At 44.3% G+C, this 16,465-nt stretch overlaps 1 protein-coding gene across 2 annotated transcripts in view; it reads right to left on the minus strand.

The window, feature by feature from the left end:
• Nucleotides 1–16,465, minus strand: part of dse (dermatan sulfate epimerase) — a 35,442-nt gene that overhangs the window by 7,230 nt on the left and 11,747 nt on the right. For both annotated transcript variants that reach the window (XM_086189903.1, XM_086189902.1), the window contains one exon: nt 12,955–13,194. In XM_086189903.1, coding sequence (XP_086046029.1) covers nt 12,955–13,194 — 240 coding nt within the window. The remainder of the gene's footprint in view (nt 1–12,954; nt 13,195–16,465) is intronic.

Genomic DNA, 16,465 nt, shown 5'->3' on the forward strand with positions numbered 1-16,465 from the left:
GCTTTATTGCATGAGTTTCTAAATGCTTCATTAAGTTGCTGGTGTTTCCCCCAGCTGGACGCAACTACTTTGAGACAAATATTGCATTAAGCCGAGTTTTCAGTCTTTGTTGTAAAGTGAGCCCACACCTTTGACAGTTTAGCCCCCAAGACTGACATCATGACCAGAGGAAAGCAGGCACTACGTCATAACCTGCTGTCGAGCAGCAGTGTCATGATTACGTGACAGTTAGCAGCTTCAAAAATACAGATAGCAGTATCGTTTGTCCTCAATTGTAGCAGTACTCCTGTGCCAACCCAAAATAGGAACTGGGACCAAAAAAATACCAGTTCTCATTATTATTATCATTATTATTAGAGGATTAGGAGGGCAGGCTGGACTGATCTTTCTCAATTGAATTTGTCAAGTCAGTTTTATTTGTGCGGCACCAAATCCCAACCAAAGTTCTCTCCTGACTCTTTCCAAGTAGAGCAGGTCCAGCACCTCCCTCCTTCAATGAACCTCCACCCAACAATTCTCCATCAGCAGCACATCCTGCAACAGCAGCCACCAGAACCTTCCTTTACCAGCAGGAAGGTGGAGCAGATCCAGGATCAGTGGGGACGGAGAGAGAGCAGGAGAGCAGGACAGAGACAAAAACAGATACACTCTAGGGAAGACAACTCCACCACCTGGGAGGAAGCTCTCAGAAAGGGTCTCAGAAATATCAAGGATCTGCACCAGTACCAATGATGACCATGAATTTGACAGGGAAGTAACAAACATCCACAAACTCAACCATGACATACACTGGCACAACCCTTTCTACATCTGAAGAAAGCCACACAACTCAGAAAAAGAGCAAACAAAAACAACTACAGGTAAAAATCTAGAAAGCATTTAAATATACAAATAATAACTTAGAAGGACTTGGAACACAATACACAATACGTACACTTGGGCATTAAATCAAGGGTAAACAATAGCAGAAGCCAGTATGCAAACTTCAACATCGAGAACTCTTTATAAGGCTTTCCAATTAATATTAATCTTTATTTGAAAGATCCGCCATTGATTCATAACATCCTTCGATTAATCGTTTAATATCTGCTATTTCCTGTGACTTCTGCTTCAATTTACAAGACCAAGCAACCAGATCTGCCCACATGAGAGACAAGTTAACCAGAACATGAGTGAAGCTGCGGCACTGAAAACAGTGTGACTCAGAACAAGGGTGGAGGAGAAGCCATGTATCATATACATGGATAAAATTTTGATAGTCTTGAATGGCTAACGTTTGAAATCTGTGAGGAAAAGTCATCATAAGCTGTTTATAAAGAGCACCAGGCTGAAGTACAGAGATCCTTGAGGACTGGATGGAGAACAAGAAAACTGTTTTCGACTGGAGTGATTTCAATATCGACTTGTTCAGCCCTAATAAACACACATTTACAGATGAATTCTTCAATACAATGTACAGTTTAAGCCTGTTTGCAAAAAGTACCAGACCCAGCATGGTGGCAGACCATTTGCCACTCTGATAATAGACATTGAAAATAGCACAATAAATGGATTATCATCCCAGTGTCTACATCATGGAATTGATGCAATTAGAGCAATTTTTTTCAGATTACAGCAGCAAACCTCAGTATACGAATTGTTCATTGAATACAAAGGAATTAAAATGTCCACAACAACAAAAATACACTTAACACTTAGACATTATAGATACCAAAAATATATATTTTATGTGTTTATATTTACATTTTATATGTGTAAGTATTTCCTGTACCAGGGATAATTTAATACAAATACTGAAAGATACCACAAAAAATAATAAATACATACAAATTAAACAAAAACTAAAAATATTTTTTTGACAAAAACAACTTATCATTAAATTCATATGAAACCAAAACAATTTGGTAACTATTGAATGAACACACAGTTACAGGTACTTGTGTCATGGTTCCATTTCCGGTGCTTTTATTTTGTCTGCCTGGTCTCCTGTTTTGTTCTTTGTGTGCTAACTTTTCTTTTGCCTTCTGTTCACTACCCTCCCCCGATGCCGTTTAGGAGTTATTGGCTTCACCTGCGTCCCTCGTCACTGCAAGCATTTTAAGCCCTCCAGTGACACTCCTCGATGCCAGAGTATACGTTTTACCCACGCGGTACCTACTTGGCTCCCACGTCGTGTTATGCTAATATTCAAAGATCTCCGAACTCACTTCAGTGGCTTTTGTGTAACCTTTGTCTCTCCGCTCTTGTTTTCCAGTGCCTCCCCGAGCCCTCACTGCCCTGCACGTCCTCATCCTCCTGTGTTGCTTTTTTCGTTTGAACCCCTTTTTGAATACACGTCGCACTTTGTAAATAAAACCTTTGTTACCCCGACTGTTTCCACTCCTGGGTCCGTCTACTCTGCACGTCACAGAATACTCTGGCCATCATGGACCCAGCAGATTCAGACCCATTTTGAGCTGCCATTGGCAGACAGGGACTTCGTCTCGTACAACATGAGGAAACTATGAGAGGAATCATGGAGACTCTGCAGGCCATCAGCACCTAGGTCACCACTCTTTCAGAACAGCTCCAACCACCGGACGGCAGCCCATCCGCCTCACAGCCCCCAGTGAGTTCCTCCTCCTTCTCCACGATTCAGCCCTCACCCTCCCCCGACCAGCACCGAGAGCCCTTTGTCCCTTCCCCTGAACCCTTTTCTGGAGAAGTTGGGAGGGCTCACTGCTTCATCTTCCGCTGTTCTCTGGTTTTCGAGCAGCAGCCCTTTAGTTACCCCTCCGGCAGAGCCAAAGTCGCGTACACCGTCAACCTGCTGAGGGGTAGGGCTGCTCAGTGGGCTACGGCCCTGTGGGAACAGGGGTCCCCTATTCTGTCCTCCTAAGCCCAGTTTTCCCGCGAGCTATGCCGAATCTTTGATCACCCCCTGCAAGATCAGGAGGCTGCCAAACACCTGTTTACCCTAGCGCAGGGTTCTAGATCAGTGGCAGATTTTTCCATTGATTTTCGTATCGTTGCTTCTGAGAGCGGGTGGGGGGAGCACGAGCTTAAAGGGATGTTTCTCCGTAGCCTGAATAGCGAGTTGAAGGACGAGCTAGCCTCCCGGGATGAGCCCAATTTCCTCGAGTCCCTAATCACCCTCGCCATCCACATTGATAATCGACTCAGGGAGAGGCGGCGAGAGAGAGCTCAGGTACCACCTCCCTGCAGTCCTTCCTATCCGCGTTCTCCATCTCTGACTTCGCCGACGGCCAGCTCAGCCCCTGAGGAGTCCATGCAGCTAGGCAGGTCTCGTCTCCATCCCAGCGAGAGACAGCGCTGTTTTAACCTCCGGCTGTGCATCTATTGTGGTAGGGCGGGCCACTTCCTAGCCTCCTGTCCGCAGACGCCAAAAGGGGGGACTCACCAGTGAAAGAGGGCGCACTGGTGAGTCAAACTTCCTCTGCTCCCAGCTCTCCTGCCCATGTTTCCGTCCCCGCCCACCTTCTTTGGGGGAGAGACTCGCTACCGGTAAGGGCATTAATTGACTCTGGTGCGGATGAGAACTTCATCCAGGATGACTTGGCGGATCAACTCAGCCTCCCCCTTGAACCCTTACCCTCTCCCAAGAATGTCACCGCACTGGACGGCAGGCTTATAGCCCAGATCCGCCATCATACAGCCCCTGTAACTCTCTTGGTCTCTGGCAATCATAGAGAGTCTGCGGTTCTTCGTCATTCCGTCTCCCCATGCCCATCTGGTGTTAGGTCTTCCCTGGCTACAGCTCCACAACCCGCACATTGATTGGAGAACCACTACCATCACAAACTAGAGCCCTCATTGCCATTCTCATTGTCTGCGTTCTTCCAACCCCATCTCCCCTCGATCTCCGTCTTCACCTCCAGAGCCCCCCGACCTCTCCTCGGTGCCCCCCGAATACCATGACTTAGCTCCTGTGTTCCGCAAGGATCTAGCTCTCTCCCTGCCCCCACACCGCCCCTACGACTGCGCCATAGACCTCCTCCCAGGGGCCCCTTTCCCGTCTGGCCGGCTTTACAACCTGTCGCGCCCGGAGAAGGAAGCGATGGAGGCATACATCCAGGACTCACTGGCCTCGGGACTCATCCGCCCCTCGTCCTCGCCCTTGGGAGCCGGCTTTTTCTTTGTGAAAAAGAAGGATTCTTCCCTCCATCCCTGCATTGATTTCCGTGGCCTCAACGATATCACAGTCAAAAATAAATACCCCCTTCCCCTCATCGACCTGGAACCCCTCTGCTCTGCTTCCATATTCACAAAACTCGACCTGCGCAACACCTACCACCTCATCCGGATCAAGGTGGGGGATGAGTGGAAGACAGCATTCAACACCCCATTGGGCCACTTTGAATACCAGGTAATGCCTTTCAGTCTCAATAACGCCCCTGCAGTTTTTCAAGCCCTCATTACTGATGTATTACGAGACATGATTGACCGCTTTGTGTTTGTTTATTTGGATGACATTTTGTTTTTTTTCCCGCACCCCTGAGGAGCATAGGCTCGTTCTACAACACCTACTAGAGAACAAACTCTATGTAAAACCTGAGAAGTGTGAGTTCCATGCCACCTACATTAGCTTCCTGGGCTTCATTGTGGCCAAGGGGCAGCTGCAGCCCGACCCGGCCAAGATCCAGGCGGTGGTCGACTGGCCTACCCCCACCACCCGGAGGGAGCTCCAACGGTTCGTTGGATTCACCAACTTCTATCGGAGGTTCATCCGGGACTTTTGTAAGGTGGCGGCTCCCTTGACCAAACTCACATCTCCCAGTTCTCCCTTTCAGTGGTCCCCTCTGGCGGACCGTGTATTCGTTCAGCTCGAAAAACTATTTACCTCTGCACCCGTCCTCCGGCACCCTGATACCTCTCGGCAGTTTGTGGTGGAGGTTGACGCCTCTGACTCGGGAGCCGGCGCAGTGCTGTCCCAACGAGACACCCTTACGGACAAACTTCACCCCTGTGCCTTCTTCTCCCGCCGTCTCTCACCGGCTGAGAGGAATTACGACGTGGGCAACCGTGAATTGCTGGCGGTGGTTTGGGCTCTCCAGGAATGGAGGCACTGGCTAGAGGGCCCCACCGTTCCTTTTTTGATTTGGACTGACCACAAGAACCTGGCTTATTTACGTTCGTCTAAAAGACTCAATTCCCGACAGGCCTGGTGCACTTTATTCCTAAGCCGTTTTAACTTCACCCTCTCGTATCGCCCCGTCTCCCGCAACGTAAAGCCAGACGCCCTTTCTCGACTCCACTCTCCTCCCTCAGACTTGGAGAGTCCGCACCTTATCCTCCCCCTCCCCCCACCTGCGTCGTGGGCATGGCATCCTGGGAGATCGAGTCTGCCGTGTGGGAGGTGCAGGCTAAACAGCCAGGCCCCAGTAATGAACCTCCTAACCGGAGGTTTGTCCCCGACTCGGTGTCCCCGACTCGGTACACTCCAAGGTTCTCCAGTGGGCCCACTCCTCCAAGCTCACTTGCGAGAGTAGCATCTCACTCTCTTTCAAATTATAACTTAATCTTTGTATTTTTACACCGGGGCCCATTTTCTCTTCGATTCTAAAATATTACAATGGCTAGAATCCATGAATCAAGACTCCAACACTTTCAGTGAACTATTTAAGGCAATACCTATTGTGAGTTTATCTTTTGTCCTAGTTGTTTAGAACCAACAAATAAATAGTGCCCAAGCACAATAACACTTATCCCCATTGCCAAAGGCATTAATATTTGCTTCAGTTTCACACACATACACACTCACACACACTTACAATACTGTTGAGTGTTAATTCCTACTCCAATGACTGCTTGCTTTATGTCAACACACACTTGGGGGACAGTGATCATTTGGGTGGCTGAGGGCCAGTGTGGGATAATCTGGCCTTGTCGTCCTGTGCACTAGTGGGAGAAAGCTGCTATTGTGGCTCTCCAGTTGATGTAATTAGAGGTGCTTTCTGAGAGAAGCAGTACTGGCTCAACCACAATACACAAACTGTTAGCGAAGGGTTGTGAAATGTCAGTGTCTGACCTAGAGGCCTCTCCTGCAAGGCTGGCCTCCCCCTGACCTTCTAACATCCTGCTCTGCAAGGCAGGATGTGATAATGACAAAAGAATCAGTGCGAGGAGACTCGCGTTCAACTCACCCACTGTTGAGCACCTATGTTTCCTGGGATGGGCACATGAGAAACCCAGATTGTGTCCCCACCAAATTTTATCACATTGTACTTCAGTTTTACATTGAGACAGGCTAAATATTAAAATAACAACAAAAAAACATAATGTGTACGACCTCTTATTGTTCAGCATTAATCATCAGTCCCTCCAGAAAAATGCAATAATGTGATCATATTCAACAGATAATCAGCCAAAGTCAAGCCCAATCACAAATCTCACTCTAGGATACACTATTTTTTGATTGGCAAGGATCTAGTTGAGAGCATCTATGACTGTACGATAGGACCCATAGCACTAATTGATCATGCTGCTGTGCAGCTAGATTTAGTAATTAAATCAGACAGGGCAAGGAAAAATAAGTGGAGGCTTACTGTATCACTACTACAGGATCCAGAATTTAATAGTTTATTAGAAAATAAACTTGACAATTTCTTTCTAGGGGTGACACGGTGGTGCAGTGGTCAGCACTGTCCCCTCAAAGCAAGAATATTCCAGATTCACGTCCCGGCTTGGGCACGGGATCTTTCTGTGTGAGTCTGCATGTTCTCCCTGTGCCTGCGTGGGTTCTCTCTGGTACTCCAGCTTCTTCCCACAGTCCAAATTCATGATTTGGGGACTAGGCTGATTGGATTCTCTAAACTGACCGTAGGTGTGAATGTGAGTGTGAATGGTTGTTTGTCTTTATGTGTTGGCCCTGCGATGGACTGGCGACCTGTCCAGGGTGAACCCCGCCTCTCACCTGGAAGCCGCTGGGATAGGCTCTACCCCCCGCTACCCTTAACAGGATAAGCAGAAGAAAATGGATGGATGGATGGATGGATGGAATGTCTTTCTGGAGAACACTGGGTCAACAGATGAGTTTGGAACTGTCTGGGAAGCCTCTAAGGCTTACAAAAGGGAGAAAGTTATTGCCTATTCAAGCAGGAAAAAAGATAGCGAATACAATGATTAAAGGATCTTGAATATCAGCTTAAAGAAATCACTAACTGAGAAACACTCTGACCTGTTGCTGAAAAAAGTATGTGACTTGAAATTTCAAATGAATTATACAACAAAAAAGCTGAGTATGCCCTATTTAGGTTGACAAGTAATTTTTATGAGAGTGGAGAAAAATCAGGGAAACTTTTGGCAAGACAATTACACCAAAAGGACCAGTTATGCCATACCAGCTGTTAAAAATGAGAAAGGTGAATTGGTGACACAAACAGGGGATATTAATAAAGTATTTGCAAATTTTTATGAACAACTCTATAAATCAGAGATCAATCTGGATTTGGGTAACTACGAGACTTTTTTTCTCAAATATAAACTTGCCAGAAATGTAAGGTGATCAGAAAGACTTTTTAGACAGACCCACAACAGTAGAGGAGGTTAAAAAAAAAGCCATTTCATCAATGAGGGTTGGAAAGTCACCTGGTCCAGATGGCTTTCCCTCAGAATATTATAAGAAGTATATGTTGACAAATTGGCTCTTATCCTAAAAACAATGTATGATTCATCATTCTCATTGGGAAAACTACCAGAAATATTTTATGAAGCTCTGATCTCTTTTATTGTTAAAAAAAAATAAAGATCCCACTGATCCAGGAATTTTTAGACCTATCAGTTTGATCAATGTGGATTGTAAAATTCTGACAACCACACTCGGTTCAGGTGGGATTCATTAAAGGAAGATCATCTTCAGATAATGTTAGACGCCTGCTACACCTCATTAAGCTTAATCGGGTGAAAGCAGATGCCCAAAAGGCATTTGACAGAGTGGAGTGGGGCTTTTTGCGACACACACTTAGGACATTTGGGTTTGGGGAAGGTTTTATCAAATGGGTGAATATAAATTAGTCTGAACCCAGAGTGACAGTGATAAAGAATGGACTGATCTCGCCCTTCTTTGGCCTAACACTTGGGGCCAAACAAGGACACTTACTTTTTATGTTGTTCCTTGAGCTGCAATTAGGACAGATACTGATATTAAATGGGTGTCACAAGGGGGGGGGGGGGCACAAACTGTTTCTGTACGCAGATGACATTTTATTACTTATCAAACATTCTATAGTGTCCATCCCTAATGTCTTATCAAAAATTGAATCGTTTTCAAAATTATCTGGCTATAAAATAAATTGGCAAAAATCCGAAGGTATGCCAATATCAAGAGGGTTCAGGCTATCAGTAATCTCTAAATTCCAATTTAAGGTTATCCCATATGGAGTCAAGCCCGAATTGGGTTAAGATCGTGAAGGAACTTGCCACTCCATTTAATATTGTGGAATTATTATCACAAAAGAAAACAGACAGACAGACAGAAAAAGAAAACCTCGATGGGCATGGGCAAGAGCACATAAAATCTTGGGGATTTCACAGTATAAACAAGGTTATTCTATATGGAATAACCCTTCAATATGTACAGGGAAAAAGACATGCACTTGGGGTATATGGTTGGCAAAAGTGATACGTGTTGTCTATGACCTCTACAAGGACCAGTCATTTCAGGACCTTAAAGAACAATATGATCCAACAGACAAAGGGGATTTCTGGAAGTATTTACTGTTGAGGAGCAGTGTGAGTTCTACTTTTGGATTAGAATGGGCAGAGGAAGGAGAAAATAAGGTTCAACAATTCTTCAATTGTCGTCATACTCTGCACTCAGCCTCACTGTTTCATAGGAAAATGTCAAATATTCAAACAACAATATGTGAAAGCTTTAGATTAATATGGCACAAGGATTTCGGTGGTGAGATTAGTGAAGACGTATGGCAGGATGAGATCTCAAATGTAGGTTTGACTACAAGGGATGCAAGAAGTAAGTTCATCCACTGAGATGGTACATAGATGTTATTTTATACCACTGAAACTGTTTAAAATGGGATTAACTCAGGACAGTAAATGCTGGAAATGTCATAAGGAGTTGGGCACATTCCTTCATGCAGAATGGGGCTGTCCTATGGTACTGCCCTTCTGGAAGATGGTGCTGAAAAACCTTGAAGGATGGCTTAAACGACCTTTACCAGAATCCCCACATTTAGGCCTGTTAATGGATAAGGCTCTAATGCCACCAGGCCTTACCAAAGCAGAGCTCTGGGTGACAGTAGCTGGTTTTATTGTTGTGGCTCGGCTCACACTACACAAGTGGAAGAGCCCACATAAACCAGTGCTTGTGGAGTGGTTAAAGCTCATGACAGAGACTGCTGCCTTTGAAAAGATGATTACTCAGGTTAATAATGTTCCACGTAAAATGAGTCAGCATTGGGAAGTCTTTGTGGTCTACATGTGGTCTCTCTGTGTTTCCACAGATCCACCAGACCGATCCCCAACCGCCGCCTGCATCGCCCCCCCCCCCCTTATTCCCTACTGTTACACCGGCCTGCGCTCCCCTTCCATGAACCAGTCTGCCATCCAGTCCCCCATCAAGCTGGCTTGCTCTCCCTGCCTCCCCTACCAGAAGCTTCCTTCTTCAGCTGTTATTAATATTTCCGTGTTTCCCACATTTTGTATTGTAAACTGTTTTCTTGTCTGTACCAACATCTACTACACGTCTGTCCGTCCTGGGTGAGGGATCCCTCCTCTGTTGCTCACCCTGAGGTTTCTCAGATTTTTCCCTGTTAAAAGGGTTTTCTATGGAGTTTCTCCTCAGTCGATGTGAGGGTCTAAGGGCAGAGGATGTTGTTATGATGCCATGTGAAGCCCTTTGAGACAAACTGTTTGTGAAAACGGGCTATACAAATAAAATTGCCTTGCCTTGCCTTGCCTACATAAGGGGTGTAACGCCATAGAAGGGTGTAAGGTATGGTTGGAAGGATAGTTATAGTGCATGTATTTGTATTTGTATATGCTTTGAATGTGTATGAAGCATGAGGGGTCCCAGGTGTGGGGGCTGCCTCTAAGTGTTAAGATGAATGTTTTATTTTTATCAATGTTATATTTTATTTTTATTTATCTATTTTTCAGATTTTTCTTTCTTTTTTGTGTTTTTCCCTTCGTTCTGTCTGTTTCTCCTTCTTACTTTCTTAAACAACCTGTCCAGGGTGAACCCCGCCTCTCGCCCGTAGATGCTGGGATAGGCTCCAGCCCCCCCGCGACCCTTACTAGTAAGGAATAAGCGGAAGACGACGACGACTTTCTTCAACAGGCTATTAATTCATGCAATATCTGTAACGTTTGAAATGTCTGTAAAGTTAGTTAAAACCCCCAAAAATTTGAATGACAAAAAAAGATGCCACACAAATCACTAGCCCTTTTTAGACACAGAATATGCCAAATTTGCAGCAAGGTAGAGTCGGGAATTTGCCATCTTGTCCGTGTGAAATAGAGGCATAAGATTCCTCTTTCCAAAAAAGCCGCCACTTGTGTGGGTATAAATGTGTAATGTGACGGTGCACATGAACAGTGACGTACAACATATATGTCCGAATAATATTCAGCCCTGTGACAGTCTGGCAAATTTTGAAGTGTCCCAGTCCAACCTCCATCTGCCACTGCTACTGTTGTGGTAACAGACCTGGTGGTACTTTTTTATAAGTTTTTCAACTTGCTGGTAACCTGTTTCTTCATCCAGCGACAGTCACGTCGACCAAGCTCCTCCGCGAACTTTTCATTAAACAAGCCATCCTTCACAGTCCCCGTGAGGTGATTATCCACGGCCAGTAATGTTAGCCGCTCCCTGATTTCAGCGGCTCCCCAAGGGCTTATCTTGCTGAAGTGATGATGTGTCGGAAGAATTTTGAGCCCTGGGACAGTCTAATACCCTTTTCACACTGAAAAACACATGTCAACACTGGTTTTTGGACCCGCGTTTGCTCGGCATCAGGGCTCATTCAAGCTTCCAAAGACCCGGGTCTGAACTCCCGCTGTGAGGCTGCGTGCCTGTGTTTTTTTCTCTCGTACGTCATCGCGCTGACACGGTCAGCTGACATTTCACGTAAACGTGAGCCGGAACACCGAGAGGTAAACAAACGACAACATGGACGTCGTCGATGTCGTTGCCTGCATTGCAATGTTGTCTCTTTTGCAAAGCATTCAAACTTGGTGCAGATGGAAAATGTCTGAGCGCCACTGCAGCGAAAGAGGATGGAGTTTTTGGCTCGACTGGAATGGAGCAGAAGAAGCTACAGGTGAAGCCTGACAGGCGGCACAGAGACACAATCAGGATGCGACAGGAAGGTCGCGTGAAACCTGAGACAACGCGGGTTGCCTTTTCCCCACCTCAGGCGAGCCAAGAAGAGCCGAGCCAAGCCACTAAACACCCGGGTTGCTTGGCGAGTAGGTCGACGCGGGTCAAAATGCAGAGTCGACCCTTTCAGAGTGCACAAAAACCTGCGTTGACCTGAGTTTTTGATGCAGTGTGAAAGGGGCTATATTGTCAGTTATAGCGTGTTTATAGCATGTGAAAATTCACTGTTAGCTTATCAATCACACTGTGGTCTGTAAACATGATAGCACGTAGCACATAGAAATATTATTTTTGTTTATGAGCTAGTTGAACATCTGGTTTGATGTTTGACTTTCATAAATACATATATAATCAAAAGAGTGAGGACATTTAAGTTGATCCTCACATCTTCTCAGGACTGTTTGATGGTCAAGAATGGGTTTTAGGATCAGGGTCGGGAGTTGAGATCGTTCCTTAGTAATGAAAGTTGGCACCTTACAACGTGCTATAGTTTTGATTCGGTCAGTGCCAAAGAAATTTTATCATGTGGTAAAAGCCTTGCATAAGTAAGATGGTGTGGTGCATCTCCCATCCAGCAGGCCAGGCAAAACCCTCACACAAACTGGATCTGGCCCAGGGCCATGAAAGGGGCAGGTCTGATCTAATCTGACCAACCTCTAGCATAGATTATGCTAGCAAGGATTACCGTCAACAGACATAAAAAACTGGGTTGCACATTTTATAGTGTCTACCAGCCTCCTTGTGTAAGTCTTGTTTTTGAGGTGAGACACCCCAGTTGAGTAGTAAACTTCTGACCAACAGCCACTCTCTCATCAAGTATGGAACCGAGGTCACGTCAGTCAGTCAGTCAGCTTAGAAGGACATGACATATAACTGTAGTTGCACAACTGTCCATGTTGCTAATCTTACACTTGTCTTTTTAACATTAATAAGTGAGATTAGTGACCAGACAAAACTTTAGTTGTGAATTTTTAACATATGAATAATTGTAATAGTAGTAGAATTTCCTTAAACACTGCATCAGGACACAGAAACAGTGTGAACCACTAACTATAAGACACTGGCCATTCTGTTCATTAGTCAACAAATATACCACATCTCCAAACACGCAGCTAAATTCAAATATCAAAGATGCTACAATCCCACCAGACAGATAAAGTAGCATCACTAGCAGCAAGCAACAAGGGGGTGGCCATACACTTTACATCACACACTCCAACAACCTAGCAAGACAGTATAAAGCCAACAGGTTGATCCACATGTATTCCTCTTTGTATTTGACAAACATCAGTTTCAACCTAAGAGAAAAGACACACAAAAGCTCGTCGGCTCTGCCCATGACATCATAACATACATGTTCGTCATCAATTTTATTTTAATTTGTACCTTGTCTAGTTAACATGTACATGTTCATGAAGGTTAACAAGAGACAAGTTACCTTGTGTAACTGGTTGTTGTACTGATGAACTTTGTGCATGCTTATTACTGCATTAACTCGTGTTAATTAGATGAATATGTTAGCCATTTAAAAGCTAATCATACAGCCCAAATATAACCACATCAGTGAAAAGTAGCACATGCATTTGACAGTTTTCAAAAAGTTAAGTGAGGGCTACCTGGCAGGATGGTCCTGTACAGGAAGGCGAAGTGTTGCAGGAGCCATGGATGGTCAAAATGGCTGATGGCAAAGTGGCGCTGCACCAGAAACATGTACTGGAAGAGAGAGCGGGTGGTGTACGTCCCATAGGCAACTCCTTCATACAGCGAGCCATCTGTTATATCCTGCAGAAGCACCATGGACTTTTCCATGATGGATAGGACCTGCTTGGTCCACAGGTAGGCCTCCTGAAGATAACCTGCAGCACACAAGGACATGGCTTGACTGCTTCACTACATACAAAAAACATTTGATCTCTTCTGCTTTCGTTCTAAACGAACAATAAGTTCTATTCACACATGAGAAGTGGCATTTACATGATAAGACAATAGACAAGTAAAGCTTCACATAGGGAGGCAGAAACAAAAACCTTCTCACCAGGACTTTGCTTCAAAACCACATGGGCCTCGCGTTTGTCACCATTAAGGAGCGCATGTTTGGTCAATTTGTTCCTCAATGGATTTAATCAAATAGGGCATCATAACAAATATGTTCTTTGCTCAGTCCCTGATTTTACTTTAGCTTACTTTAGCTGTGGAGAATGGAAATACTGACAGTATTGAAGCACTTGACAAAGTGTCTATTCTGCTTTACACGCCAGAACACACACATGGAAATTACAAAGGAAACAAGAAACTTCATCTACAGGGTCACTCCATGGGTTGGTTCAGGTCCAGCCACTGCAGCCAGGTTTTCTTAAACTTCCAACACAAAGTCGATGAGTTCACTTTCAAGCAGACGAGATGATAAGCCAACGTCATGGACGTGGCAGGAGGGTCCCGGCAGAGGGCCACACCTTCAAAACACACTTGCCAGGTTATGTTGCCTGCTGATTCTATCATGTCAACATGGACAAGAGTCTCAAAAGCACAAAAATAATTCGTAAATGTGTTGATGCTCAAAACAAGACTGGCAAATGTTGGATGTTTATATGGGAACAGGAAGATTGAGAAAGAGCAGCCAGTACTACTGAGCAGGAAACCAAACAAAAAAGAAAGAAAAGCCCTCTAGGCTGTCATGAAAATACCAAAGTCCTTGCTGAGGTTATATGCATTTATTAAGCTCTTATTGGTGCCAGCAGTTTACTTGAAAATCTTAATTTCATGACAAATCAAACAGTATTACACTGTTACTACTGTACATTTAGCAGGGAAGAAATCCTCTGAAGTTAGACCAAGCATAATCAAATTCCTTTGGTGAAGTTGAAACATCTTAGCTCTTTGCTATGATGATAAGCCAACGTCATGGCAGATGTTTGAAAAATCACAAGTGAACCAACATGAATGATGGATTTGGTTTTGATGTCCATATTGCTGCCTCACTCTTGTAGTTCTCTCTTAGTAACAGAATGTCATCTTTTTTCTTACAAATACTGTGCTCAGTCCTCAACCTTGCAGACACTTGAACCATTCCACTACTAAACAATATATTCTTCTCAAGTTGTTAATGTGCAAATAGAAACACATCAACAACCTCTTCTGGGGGATCCTTCAAATGCAGTCTATGATAGACCAGTGGATATGAGAGGGTCCATCCTTCAGAGGATTTCAGCTGTCACTGAACTGCGTAGGCTCCGCTGTGCAGCCAGGACCTGCAGCTTTGCTGGCCCAAAACCTCCATGTCCTGCAGCCTTCACTGGCACAAAAAAACTTGAACTTTTCTGTCACAAGTTGATGTTTAAGTTATTCAAAACATGCATGGATAAACTGACCACTTAAAATTGTGGAATGATTAGGGAGCAGTTGGTACTCAGATTTTCCCAGAATGCCTCTGACTCATCACTCATCCAGAGGTAGGTACTTGAGCCACAGTCAAGTCATAATTCAAGTTTTTTGAAGTATCAATTTATTTATTTATTTCCATGACCAAAAGCAGTAAAATCCCCAAAATATTTATTCTAAGAGTAATTCATGCTTTATGACAGATGAGGGCAGCACTGAGTAGACAGGTTTGGGGTCAGGTGACCTTAGGTCAATTGGAGAGCTGTGGCTCATTCCTGCCTTGAGCTGTAGGAGTGACGCAAGGCAGCTGCAAGCAGTCTGAAGCAGGGAGACCTTGGTGTACTGGAGAGTACAACAACACTATTCATATGTACTAGTTTCCTTTAATGTGCTTACATGTCTTTCTGCAATGTGATTTCTGTATTAATTTTGAAAAAATAATGCTCAGTCCAGAGAGATGTCAGTGTTAACTGTTATCACTTGTAAATGAGTAATAGAAATGTGTTAATGAGAATCCGGCATGGGTTAATTTTATTTTGGACAAAACAAATAAAAATTGAATATAAGGTGCTACAAAACTGATGAAGTAGCTTGTTTCAATGTGTCTTTTCTAAAGAAAATGTATTGCACAATTCAAGACTTAGTTTTATTTTAATCAATATAAAAACTAAGGAATAAAACTAAGTCTTGAATTGAGGAATACAAGACCTAGTGTTATTTTAATTATTAATTTAATAATTGATTCATTATCACTGAAGGTAAATTCATTCATTTAAAAACTTAAAGTTCTCATTTTTTTACTCATTTTTTCATCTTTGAAATGTTGAATGTTGAATGTTGTTCATTCCATCCATCCAGCCATCATCCCTCAATCATCATCATCCCTCCATCCATCCATCATCCCTCAATCATCATCATCCCTCCATCCATCCATCATCCCCCTCTTCTCCTGTTCAGGGTGGTGGGGGTGGAGCCTATCCCAGCAGCCTTCCCCCTGGACAGGTCACCAGTCCATGGCAGGGCCAACACATAGAGACAGACAACCATTGGCTCTCCCAGCCACGCCTACGGTCAATTTAGAGTCTGGATCAACCTGGTCCCTCTTGATGTCTTTGGACTGTGGAGGAAGCTGGAGTACCAGAGAGAACCCAGCAGGAACAGGGAGAACATGGAGACTCAACCCAGAAAGATCCCGTGCCCGTGCCTTGACTTGAACCCTGAACCCACTTGCTATGAGGCAACAGTGCTAACCACTGCACCAGTGTGCTGCCCCTTTTCTTCATTCATCAATACCAATTTTGCCTTTAGGATGTTTAAGGTTATTGACCTATTCCACCTTACTTCTGCTTCAACAGTTTGAATGTGAACCATGACATAGAGCTGAGTTGCCAAACATGTCCTCTACACCGCCTTCAGACCATGTCAAGTTTACACAGATACAAAAAAAAACAAACATATAACTTGACAGCCACCAAATTAATGGTCAACAGAGGAGTCTGGGAGACGTGGCAGGAGGGTCCCGGCAGAGGGCCACACCTTCAAAACACACTTGCCAGGTTATGTTGCCTGCTGATTCTATCATGTCAACATGGACAAGAGTCTCAAAAGCACAAAAATAATTCGTAAATGTGTTGATGCTCAAAACAAGACTGGCAAATGTTGGATGTTTATATGGGAACAGGAAGATTGAGAAAGAGCAGCCAGTACTACTGAGCAGGAAACCAAACAAAAAAGAAAGAAAAGCCCTCT

The sequence above is a fragment of the Aulostomus chinensis genome, chromosome 20, assembly GCF_037954235.1.
Source record: "Aulostomus chinensis isolate RoL2024-O1b breed Wild chromosome 20, RoL_Achi_v1.0, whole genome shotgun sequence".
NCBI lineage: Eukaryota > Metazoa > Chordata > Actinopteri > Syngnathiformes > Aulostomidae > Aulostomus > Aulostomus chinensis.